We start from the raw sequence: 13,353 nt of genomic DNA, 5'->3' as shown, positions 1-13,353 counted from the left end.
GACAGAGAAACGGGCAGAAGACATGAATAGACACTTTTCCAAATAAGACATCCAGATGGCTAACAAACACATGAAAAGATGCTCAACGTCACTCATCATCAGGGAAATACAAATCAAAACCGCAATGAGATACCACCTCACACCTGTCAGAATGGCAAAAACTAATAACTCAGGAAACAAAAGATCTTGGCAAGGATGCAGAGAAACGGGAACCCTTTTGCACTGCTGGTGGGAATGAAAACTGGTGTATCCACTCTGGAAAATAGAATGGAGGTTCCTCAAACAATGAAAAATAGAGGGGTGTCTGGGTAGCTCAGTTGGTTAAGGGTCAAACTCCTGATGTTGGCTCAGGTAATGATCTCACAGTTCGTGAGTTTAAGCCCTGCATCGGACTCTGCACTGACAGGAACCTGCCTGGGATTCCTTCCTTCTCCCTCTCTCTGCCCCTCCCTTGCTCATTCTCTCTCTCTCTCAAAATAAATAAAACTTAAAAAAAAAAACAAAAACTAAAAATAGAACTATCATATGACCCAGGAACTGCACTAGGAATTTATCCAAAAGATGCAAAAATGCTGATTTGAAGGGGCATATGCACCCAAAGTTTATGGCAGTGCTGTCAACAATAGCCAAATTATGGAAGAAGCTCAATGTCCATTGACTGATGAATGGATGAAGAAGATGTGGTGTGTGTGTGTGAGTGCGTGTGTGTGTGTGTATACACATACATACATACAAAGCTATATATATATATCACCTTGGAATACTACTCAATGATCGAAAAGAATGAAATCTTGCCATTTGCAACAAGGTGGATGGAACTAGAGGTTATTATGCTAAGTGAAATAAGTCAGTCAGGGAAAGATAAAACATATGATTTCACTCATATGTGGAATTTTTGAAACATAACAGATGAACATAGGGGAAGGGAAGTAAAAATAAACACAGAGAGGGAGGCAAACCATAAGAGGCTCTTAAAGACAGAACAAACTGAGGGTTGCTGGAGGGGAGGTGGGTGAGGGGATGCACTGAATGGGTGATGGGCATCAAGGCGAGCACTTGTTGGGATGGGCACTGGGTGTTACATGTGAGTGATGAATCACCGGGTTCTTCCCCTGAAATCAATACTACCCTCTATATTAACTAACTTGAATTTAAATTAGAAAAAAAACCCACCACATCAATCTTCAGGAGAACTTTGGTAATAAATAATGCTCAAGTCATGATCTGTTTGTGAAAATAATCAAAATGGAATTTTCTTAGGCAAAATTTTGTCCTTCACCACGGTGTGGGATATATGGAAGATTCTAAAGCAATTTACAAATATTGAGTTGTGTTATTTTTTGTAAATAGGTGATTGGGTTATGAAAACTTGATGAGTATCGTCACATTTCCTCAGATCAAAGACTGATCTGAAATAAAGGGATATCTGACTCAGCTTGTTCCCTGTGCTGCTCTAGGCTCTTTTCCCCTCATTTATTAGGTTCTGCTTTCTTACTGCGGTCACATACAGCATTGCTGACTTGTCCAAGTAAAAAGCCTCCAAATAAAAGCTGTGGCCTAGTGATAGCAGGAGGGTAATTTTGTAAACCACTCATTTCTCATTGCTGAGTTATCCTTAGTTCAATGTAATCACAAATTAAGATCACAGATCTTTCTTTGTAGAAATCAAGTCACAGTTTCAAAAAGTTCCCAGACTTTGGCCTGCTAGGACTAAACAGAAGCATCCAAGTATGGCAGCATTTGGGGTGGTTTTAATCAACCTCAACTCTAAAATGAAATCCCTAAAGAAAAGACCATTGTGGGTCCTCAACTTACAACAAGGTTCTACATGAGCAAACGTCAATCCACATAAATGAGAACTAATCTGTGAAATGTAATATTCCTTGCTCTATATCTTCGGATTATCATATGGGAGATTTACCTGTCAGTATCAAGTCAGTTGGAGGCTGCTTAAATGAAAGCCATACATAATACTTATTTCCAGGCATGTGCCGTTAAATGTACTGTACAATATTTAAAAATGATGAACACAGATAGTGCACAAATGAGAGGGAAGCCATTTATTCTGAAAAAACATTTCTGCCTCTTCCTGTTTCATGCTGCAGGTATTTTTTTTATTGTAGATATTACTTACTTTCCTATTATCCTGATGCAACTGTGGGAAGGGAGAAATAAAACTGCAGTAACTGCAAAGCATTATCCCCCAGCTAAATGGCTCCCATTTGGAGAGAGTTCCTCCGAAAATGTATTACAGGGTATCTCATTTTTATAAATTCTTTACTTCCACTTGAAAATCTCTATTTCAGTTGCCAATAAAGATTTAAACCCTTCTGGAAGAAATATTCATCAAAACTAACACAGCTGCGAATGACTGACATCAAGCATGAAGGAAAAAAATCATGTCAATGTTTCAATACATTACTTGTTGAACAACTTCTACTCAGCTCATCTGGGTAAAACAGGTATGCCAAAAATCGGACAGGCCAGCAGATGGTTACAACCACTGTTGGGCATGCATACTGCTGCCATTCCCCACTGCTGCAAGATGAAACACAATTCCCCTGAAAGAACTCTGTATTTTCTAAAATAATAATTTAGATAGAACAGAAAAACTATAGAAACTTTACGTTTTGGCCTAAATCTTCAGGTCCCAAATCCGTGTTGTCTTGCTTGCTAATTTGATTTTTAGTATTTTGGAACAGCAGTCATCTCTTTCCAGACATTACTGCTTCTTAACCATGAATGTGTGCTGTAAGTACCCAGGGCATTTCTTTCAAGATATTCATGTCCAAACCTCACCTAGGACGCCACACTGAATCAGACATCCTACGGTGGGGGATGGGTATGTGTATTTACAAAAGTTCACCAGGAGATTATGCAGCGCACTCCTGGTTAGGAACAATTATTCCAGATCATATTTTACATTGATGAGCAGATACCTATGGCATACATTCATGCATACAGTGACCAATATAATTCTGCTTTATTCGCATGGTATTAACGAAACGTTCCCCTTTGCCATCCCATTCCTTTCTCTGAATTTCTTTGAGATATAGTCTTGGAGCTTTCCATAGTTTGATAATTTTCCTAGACAAATTTTAGGCTCAGTCAGTGTATAAAAGGCACTTTTCATTTGGGGAGGCAGGGTGCCAACGTAGATCAGTAAATCCTTCCAAAACAATGCCACTTTTACTTACAGTCATTTAACCAATATTTATTCAGCAGTGTATATGTGGTGGTAAAGGCTAAGAATGCAAGAAAAACAAGATGTGGTTCTTGTGCCCTCGAGGAGCAGTATTATATAATTAGGGTAAAAATATACTGACAATTTAAGAAAAGTTAAGTCACCACATAAGAAAGCATGTGATTCAATATTAAAATACTAGCACTTACAACCAGGACTCTAAAATTCTAAAAAAAGTCATGTTAATGTTCGCTCCAGACACTCAACAGTCATGCCACATTTCTCAGAGGGCCTCTGGTTTGAAGAATGGATAGGAGATAGATGGGCAGGGCAGAGAAACATAGGAGTCCATGCCAGGAGCACAGCATAAACCATGGCAGGAATTGAAAAAAAAGCATGGACAGTAAAAAGACAATCTTCTGGAAGGAAGGGGTTATTTGGGTGAATGACACCAAACACATGAAAGCCAGAGTCTAGCTGACAGGCTAAAGAGCCCAATAATTTATCCAACAGTTGCAAAAAAAAAAAAAAAAAAAATCATCAGGGTTTAAAAGCAGCAGAACATGGAGATAATAGCATTTTAGGAATGTTTTTGTAGCAAAATATCTGTAAGTATGAGATAAATAATAAGGATAGCTATGAGAGCAATTAAGATCTAGGCCACAGCAGTGGCTTTACAAAGAACTAATGGAACCCAGTGAATGACTGGTTTGAGCTTCTAGCCTATAAAGGAATGGAGTCATGCAAACAACAGGTAAAGGGAAGTCAAGAAGGGAAGCAAGTCAGAGTTGCCAGCTGGGAGACAGCAGAACAATGCCTCGTCATTGGACATATGACTATGGAAGAGGATAACAAGAGAAAATAACTTCTGCACAGAGGATGGAAGGTAGAGTGGGAAAAATAAGAGGCTGATGACTGAATCTGGAGAAGCCCACTCAATAAAATGGAAAAATACAGACTAACTCATGCAAAAAGAAGCTCTCAGAAAGACAGGAAAACCTAGTGGCAATCCAGAGGTTAAGGAAGAAGAGAGTTTTGAACAAAGCTCATCAGCACAGTCCTCTGCAACAGAGAAATCAAAGGCCACCAGTATCCTTTCAGTTCTCGTCCCACTAGCCTTACCACGGGCCCTAGCCCACAGCTGATCGTTCTCTCCTAATCCTTAGTTACTGACTGTCCATGCCAATTGTTTAGCACACACATCTATCTGTTCATTGTTTAATATCCCTGATGTGCATATACTCAGATATTTGTTTTATCTCCTTGACACTATTGTAATAAACCTCTTGAGGAAAAATATCATAATCAATACTTTAGGTACCATCCCTCCCCACAGTTGTGCCTTCACATTGCGATGCCATTAGCAATCATTTAGATATATTTTTAGCTGATTATAACTATGCAGCTAAAGACCAGCTGAATTCAGGGAGAAGACATAGATATTGGTATAGGGTTGAGCTGTGCTATTCAAAGTGTGGTCCATGGACCAGCGGCATCACCTGGGAACTTGTTAAAAATGCAACCTCGGCTGCCATCTCAGACCAACTGAATGATAATCTGCACTTCAACAACATCCAATGACTGATTCCTATACATTCTGGTATAGAAACTGGTGTAGAGTCAGTACAGTATAGAAAGGATGAGCACTGAGTTACCAAAGAAGTTAACTGGAGGAGAGGAAGATGGCACATGGGTTTCAGCATATGGTCCCTATGCCAAGACTCATCTTCACCCATATTCAGACCCATGGCCCAGAGAAGGAACACAGGCCCTTCGTCCATCTGGTGAGACCAGGCCAGGAAGCAATTCCAGCTTTGGATGAGGAGCCCTGATGCATAAATCATTCTTCCATAAACTGCCACTAAGTTCAATTATAGGAAGGGCTTTGTAGATTATATCAGCTAGGTTGTTTTTCCATGCTTTATAAATATTCTGACCTACTGAAGACCCTGTTTACGCTCTCCATATTCATCCAGCCCTAGGAATTTATGGTATTATTCTGCCTCTCATTCACTTCTCCCAGAACATCAGGTTTCCCTCTGAGTTTTAGATTGCAATTGCTAAAATACTTTTCCGGCATAATTGAAAGCTAAACCTGAAAATGCAACTTTAACCCCAAACAGAAGGAGCCTGCAACAAAGGGAGAGACACTGACAGCACTATTGTTCAAATACCAGGTGTCAGGAAAAAGCTCCCAAAGCACAGAGCTGTTAGACAAAGGCACAGTCACATCCCAAAGGCTGAAGACCAAATGCACCAACGAGCTCAAGGCACAGTACCTTCCCTTTGTTGGCAGAGTGCTCAATGCTTCAGTATTCCCTTCTCTAACTTTCCTCTAGGTCAGTGCATTGAGCATCACTATTTCAAAATAGCACTGTGCTAGTTCTCTGTGGGTCTTTCATTATTCTTAACAGCTTTATTGATAATTTACATACCATAAAGTTCGCACTGCAGAAATGGAAGAGACCTTCATTCCATCCCCCACCTTCAAGCAATGCTTCATTAAATTCACCCAAGGAATATAATATAGTTATTTCTTAAATCTCCAGAGATATGGGACATAATCGAGACTCTCTGATAATACATCTTAGCATCTCAGCTTTTACCAGTGGAAAGAACATCTTGAGGAAGTCCCCTCTATTAAAATTCGAACCATTAGAGGGGCGCCTGGGTGGCTTAGTCGGTTAAGCGTCCGACTTTCGCTTAGGTCATGATCTCGCGGTTCGTGGGTTCGAGCCCCGCATCGGGCTCTGTGCTGACTGCCAGCTCAGAGCCTGGAGCCTGTTTCAGTCTGTGACTCCCTCTCTCTCTGACCCTCCCCTGCCTACGCTGTCTCTCTCTCTCTCTCTCTCCTAGAAATAAATAAAAAAATAAAATAAAATAAAATAAAATAAAATAAAATAAAATAAAATAAAATTCGAACCATTAGAGTAATGACTTTTAGTGCTCTATTTCAAAGGTGGCTGAATGAAAATAGCATTGCAGGCCCCTGTAATCTGCCAAGTACCTTGCAGGAACTCCATTAAAAAGTAAACTTCAGTTACTGAATCCAAAGCGCTAATCTCAAATTCTTACAAACTACTATTCCCCCAGTTTTGGTGGACTATTTTTCAACCAGGTGGCATGCTTCGCAGGAGCTGCTGGAGGCTGCATGAAGCCTTTATTTTTAAGTCAGGACAGGAGGAGGACTTAGGCAGGTTTTGCTTTCAAAGAGAATGACAGCAACTTACATGCTCTCACAGAACCTCGTCAGTGTGCTTGGCTTCTCCTGGTTGCATCTCTGTCGAAACCAGCGTTGAATGCTGCGAACATCCCAGTCCAGCTGCTTGGAGAGGCCTTCCAATCTCTTTTCGTCAGGATGCTATGAAGCAAGGCACCAACAAAATTATTTTCATCTTCACCATAAACACATCTGCCCTTGTCTAAACTGGATTTTTTTTTTTACCTCTATTTCCTATCTGCTACTGAGATGTCTGTATTTACCACTGACGACTTAGTCCTTCCATTAGTAACATGAATATAAATAACCACTCAAGAGAAGAAAAGTTACTCATTAATGAGACAACACTGAAAAACATGAATCTTGCTCTAATGCTTGCAATTCTTTTTTTAAAGTTTATTTATTTATTTTGAGAGAGAGAGACAGAGAAAGAGAGAGAGAATGAGCAGGGGAGGGGCAGAGAGAAGAAGAGAGAGAAAATCCCTGCATTAAGAGTGCAGAGCCTGATGCGGGGCTCAAAGTCATAAACTGCAAGATCATGACCTGAGCTGAAGCCAAGCATCTGCCACTTAACCAACTGAGCCGCCCTACTTATAGGGTGTTGCACTTCTTATCAGCAACGGAGATGTGATGAAACAGCCAATAGGCTGAGTCAGCTCCATCAGCCTTCAAGGAAAGGAGTTAGGTTAAGGTGAATTTGCAAAGAGGCATTATTCAAATGTCTCACTTTCTCAGGGAAAAAAATCCTATTCCCAATTATCACACATGAGGGTAACGTAGGACAAAGCACGGAATAATCTCAACATAGCTCACTTTAGCCCAAGGTACCAACTCTACTACAAAACAGGTGTTCTCTTTTCTTCCTCATGTCTCTCTCTCTGCTCTCTTGTTCACACATCCCTCTTCTACCTCTCTTCTTGTTCATTCATTTTGACCAGATCCCCATCAAAATTTATAACTATGAATTACTTGAAGACACAACCATGGTGAATGGGGAAGAGACCCTACTTAAGCTCGTCATATGATGATACTATTCTGTCTCTCATTCATTTCTATAACATTAGGAGGCAATGGACTGGTTCAATTCCTCACTCAAATGACCTCTGAGCCTCGGTTCCCTCACCTGTCAGGGTTATTTATCCATCTAAATGGGACCGTGGTGATGACCAAATGTAAAAAAAATATGTCTAAGTTGGTAAATGTATTTCTCCCATTTCCTATCCCTACCCTCTCCGAAGTACCTTTTAAATTTTTTTTTTTGTTTTATTTATTATTGAGACAGAGAGAAACAGAGCATGAGCAGGGGAGGGTCAGAGAGAGAGGGAGACACAGTATCCTAAGCAGGCTCCAGACTCTGAGCTGTCAGCACAGAGCCAGGTACAAGGCTCGAACTCACGAACTGAACCGTGAGACCTCAACCCGAGCCAAAGTTGTCCGCTTAACCGACTGAGCCACCCAGGCACCCCTCTCCTAAGTATCTTAAAGAGCATCCTGCCAACAGTTATGTGAGTGTGACCTGCCACACAACAAAACTAAGCTGTGTTCTATTCCTTTATTTATTCTATCTTTCCTTTACTATTCTGGAGATGTTAATGATTAGAGGAAATAACCAAAAACAGGAGAGGGGAAAGCAGGCTGACCAGCTTCAAGTTACAAGAGTAGGATGTACAGATGACACCTTTTCAAAACATCTCGAGCAACTGAAGGTGACAAATACACAGGGAACACAGCAAGTGGCCTCAGTATCATGACCGAGGTTATAAAATGTACTGAGCTTGTATTTGTGAAAGCCATTTGCCAAGTTTCAGTGAGGTGTGTGCTTTGACATGATTTTATTAGTCGTGACACCATCTATACTCTCCTTTTATGTGTGTCTTAAAAAACAGGGAAGATAGAAAATTCACATCTTACTATATACCTTGGTTATACCATTTTCCTAGAGGAATTAATTTTTTATTTTCATTTATTTTCTAGGCTTATTAAATAGCTAAAATATTCACATGGTTCACAAACTAAAAATTATCCAAAGTTTCACCTTCCCATTTTATTCCTATGACTCTCCCCTTTCCTACCAGCTAACCAGTTATTAAAACAGCTTCTTCTCCAGAGTTATTTTGTGCAAACATAAGCAAATTAAGTAAATTGAATATGTATTCATACATGACCTGTGTCACACAAATGTTTATATACTACATGTATCATTCTCAACTTTGATTTTCCACTTTACAATTTATTGGGAATATTTCCATATTAAAGTATAAAGAATGCCCTCCTTCTTTTGTAGAACTGTCAGGATATACTGTAATTTACTTATCCCCTCTCCTGTTAATGGACATTTACGTAATTTCCAGACTTCCACTACTATAAACAATGCTGTAATAAATAATCTTGTCATCGGTCATTTTATACACGCATACATACAAAGATAAATTCCGGGAAGTGAACACTGGAGATCAAAGGCCTATGCACCCGCAATTTATTTATATATTGAAAAATCACCCTTGCTAATGATTTTACCAATTTATACTCTCACAAGCAAAAGTGCCCATTTCCCAATGCCTTGCCAATAGAGTACGTTATCAGATTTCTCAACTTTTTTTCAGTCTGATATACATATATATAAAGTAGTGTCTCAGTGGTTTTTTTTAAGGGAGGGCAGAGGGAAAAGGAAAGAGAACCTTAAGCAGGCTCTGTGCCCAATGCAGAGACTGGCATGGGGCTCGATTTCATGACCATGAGATCATGACCTGAGCCAAAATCAAGAGTCAGATGCTTAACTAGGCCACCCAAGTGCCCCTGTCTCAGTATATTTTTAATTTGATGTCCTCTTTTTATGAAAGAAGCACCTTTTCACATGTTTTAAAAACCATTAATAGTTCCTTTTTATGAACAGTCTTTTCATACCTATTGCCCATTTTTTTCTTGATTTGTAGGTATTTTCTTTACTGATTTGTAGAGCTCCTTCACGTGTTATGGTGATTAAATCCATGTCTGTACCAGAGGTTTTACTTTGTACTAGTGTGTTTTTGTGTTGTAGAATTCGCTTATGGGGTTTTCTGCTTGTTTGTTTTCTTGAATTTTTTAAAAAAACATATTTGAACTTAACAGTTTTTTCTGTTTTAACTTCTAAATTTGAGGTCATTAATAACAAAAGCCTTTCCTACTCTGAATGTCCAAGAAATTAATGTAGGGTGAATTGACATATTTACTCAATTTGTCTTTTGTGTCCTTCAACAGTGTTTGAAAATTTTCCTCACATACCTTCTACATCCTTGTTACCTTTAGTCCTAGGAATATTGTCTTTTCTGGTATTGTTTTCACCGGTTAAGTTTTCACTTGATTCCTTTAATTGTCCAAGTATACAGTCAGATAATAACACGTATTCAGAATGTAAGCTCCATAGGCAAAGGATTTAGTATCTTTTTTCACCAGTGCCTAAAAACAGTAAGGCCTGAATAAATTCACATAACAATAGCTTTACCACCTTCTTTCTAATTTTTATGCCTTTATTTTCTTTCTCATATCTATTCGCTAATGTAATGTAAAACAGCATTGTATAGATCAATTAATATAATGTATTATATAGATTTTGTAATACTGAATTCAGGGAAGACCTTGCATTCCTAGAATAAATCCTCCCTGGTAATGATAAACAATTCTTTTAATGTGTTGTTAAATTCTGTTTACTAATTTTTATTTGGGACTTTTCATTGATATTAATAAATTCAATTGGTCTTTAGTCTTATTTTTTGGTTAAATCATTGTCACGCTTTACTGTTAAATTAATGTTTCACTGCCATATAAAGAGAATTTGGATGATTTTCTTAATTTTCCATACTTTGGTATAGTGTAAAATAGCATTGGAATTTTCTGCTCGTTAAGAGTGTGTTAGAATTTTTCTTGTGAGAGTATCTGAGCCTCATCCCTTTTTTGCAGTTTAGCTCTTGATTTTTTTTTTAAATATTTTTATTTATTTCTAGGAGAGAGAGAGAGAGAGAGAGAGAGACAGCGTGACCAGGGGAGGGTCAGAGAGGGAGATACAGACTCTGAAATAGGCTCCAGGCTCTGAGCTNTCCTAAAGTTTTAAAATGTTTTGGTAATAAGGTCATCACTTGATATTCTGATTATCAAAGTGTTAGGTGTCACAGAAATAAGTGGATTACCTTGTGAATTGCATCATAATGAATTCTCATACAAGATTGTTAACCATGTCCATTTTTTTTAATGGTTTTTTTTTTTCCTAGGAGAGAGAGAGAGAGACGGAGTCACAGACTGAAACAGGCTCCAGGCTCTGAGCTGACAGTTAGCACAGAGCCCGACGCAGGGCTCGAACCCACGAACTGCGAGATCATGACCTAAGCGAAAGTCGGACGCTTAACCGACTAAGCCACCCAGGCGCCCCTAGTTCTTGATTTTGATATTTATATATAAACATACCTATACATAGTTGGTAAATTATATTTTCCTAAAACAATTTCCATTTTACCCAAGTTTTTATATTTTATTTTCCATATTAACAGAAATATATCCTTTTTATTTTCCTCCATTTCTGTGATTGTTGATTATTATGTTGTTAATTATAATGCTGTAATTTGTGCTTTTTTTTATTGGACTAGCCGACTTTCTGTAAAAAAAATTAAACAGATAAGGTACTTTTGATTGATTTTCAGTTCTATAGTTTTGCTAACACAATTTCTTCATTTATCATTAATTTCTGCTTTCTGCTTGCCTTTGTTTTATTCTTTTGCTAATGCTTAAGTGTTTGACTTCATATATATATAATATATATATATACATGTATACATATTTCATGTATGTATATATGTATGCATGTATATTTCATTTATGCATATATCATGTGTATATATACATATATGAAATATATATACATATATGTATGTATGTACTTCATCTGAATTTTCATCTGAGCACTGTTTTGGCACAGTACAAATGAGTAGTGTTTTTATCATTACTGCTACCAATATTGTGAATTTCTATTTTTATCCAAGAGTTGATAAAGAGAACAAGAGGTTTCCTGTTTTCTGATTTTTAATATCATTAAGGTTTGCTCATTTTTAAAATTTATCACAGTTTTGTATATATAATAAAGGTCAATTTTTATAGATATTTAATAGGTACTTTAAAGGAAAGTATAGTGTCTACATTCAGAAGATCACCTTCAACTCCATCATGAAGTGTGACATTGACATCCAGAAGGACTTCTATGCTAACACAGTGTTGTCCGTGATGGGACCACCATGTACTTTGGCATCGCCAACAGGATGCAGAATATAGAGCGCTAAATACACCACTTATATCTTCCTCATTAATTATGTCTCTTAGGATTTCTATCTTCTGTTTTACATTTTGTTCACTTGATCTGTCACAACTCAGATGTAAATTAAAATTCCCTGCTATTTTTTTCATTCTTTTTTATGAGTATATAAATACATTGACATTCAATACCTAGTAGTCATAACTATTTTATCTTTATTATGAATTGTATCTTTTGGCAATAAAAAGCCAACTCTTCATTTCACTTATTTCTTTTTAATGTGACTTCCACTTTTATGTAAAAATAAAAACCCCTACTTTATCATCTGTATTTGTCTATATACCTTTACTCATACTTTTATTTTCAATATTTGTAATTACTTTATCTAAAGGTATCTCTTATCAGCTACGTGACCCAGAACTAAACTAGTTATTAGAGGAGTCAACTCATTTACATATATTGATATAAATGAATGTTTGTTTATAGTCCCTCACATTAATTCTGCTTGGATAGGTAAAAAAAAAAAAAAATTTTTTTTTTGACTAACCAAGTACTGTTTGTTTTATTTTCCCTCCTTTTTGTGTGTAAGTTTTGTTTTAGTGGTTACTCATAATTACAATACTCTTCTATTTGTTTTCAGTCAATAATTCCATATGAGCAATATTTAAAATTACCATATTTCCTCTTCTTACCCCACCCAATATTAATCAATAATTTTATCATTTTTACAGTTTACTCATATTATTAAATATGTTTGTACTTCTATCATTCGATTTGACTGCTTAAACTGATTTGCTTTGACTCCCAGCCACTAGAGATTATGCAATTAGTGAATGTAGTCTACCTTTCACCTCTTTCTCTCCATCCTCATTACTGTTAGTTATATCACTTCTACTATGTGAATGCAAATGAACGCTTACAATCTATTCTGTCATCCTGATCCTCCCATTTCTTTCTCTCTTTCTACAGATGAAATGTATTCAAAACTTACCAACACTCCAGTAACCTCCTGATCAGCTAACGTTAATGATTATAATACTTTCTTCAAAAAGAACTCATAAGAACAATTCCCTCAAATTTTTTAATGTCGAACTCTGTTTCTAATGTTTACAGAGTAAAAACAATTTGCCTAAATATAAAATTTTTAGTTCAAATTTTCCTTGAAAATGTTGGAAATGTTGCTATAAAGAAGACTAAAGTCATGGTGACCTTTTTTATCCCAGCTAAGTGATTTGAATTTTTGCTTGGCTTCTCAGAGAATTCTTTCTTTTATTTTTCAAGTCCAATAATTTAACCTTCTTGGGTCAATTTGTACTGCATTTTCATTAACATATTAAAAGAAATCTCCATTTATTTCAGAAAAATTTTCTTGAATTACATCTTTCAATATTTATTTTATTTTGCTTTTCCTTACAGGACTCTGATAATGCAGATGCTGGATTCATTCAATCTAAATATCTAATTATTTTTTAGCTCTTTTTATCTCATGTAATTCAGTTTTATTATTTCTGTCTCCCATGTTCCTTACTGAGTTTTCTGCAGTATCTTGTGTTTCCTGTATTCTTTCTAATTTTGTCTTCATTCCTGTGATAGTTTTATTTTTATTTTTTAAAGTGTATTTATTTATTTATTTTAAGAAAGAAAAAGCACAAGTTGGGGAGGGGCAGAGAGAAA

At 36.9% G+C, this 13,353-nt stretch overlaps 1 protein-coding gene across 2 annotated transcripts in view; it reads right to left on the bottom strand.

Annotated features, from left to right (window-relative positions):
* CERS6 (ceramide synthase 6) overlaps window positions 1–13,353 on the bottom strand; it is a 321,027-nt gene that overhangs the window by 205,135 nt on the left and 102,539 nt on the right. For both annotated transcript variants that reach the window (XM_039248790.1, XM_039248791.1), the window contains exon 3: window positions 6,415–6,545. In XM_039248790.1, the coding sequence (XP_039104721.1) occupies window positions 6,415–6,545 (131 nt within the window). The remainder of the gene's footprint in view (window positions 1–6,414; window positions 6,546–13,353) is intronic.

This window comes from Hyaena hyaena, unplaced genomic scaffold (genome assembly GCF_003009895.1).
Source record: "Hyaena hyaena isolate Hyena2069 unplaced genomic scaffold, ASM300989v1 scaffold_317, whole genome shotgun sequence".
Classification (NCBI taxonomy): Eukaryota; Metazoa; Chordata; class Mammalia; order Carnivora; family Hyaenidae; genus Hyaena; species Hyaena hyaena.
Note: the sequence above shows the minus strand (reverse complement) of the source record. Positions and strands in the feature narration are given on the sequence as shown.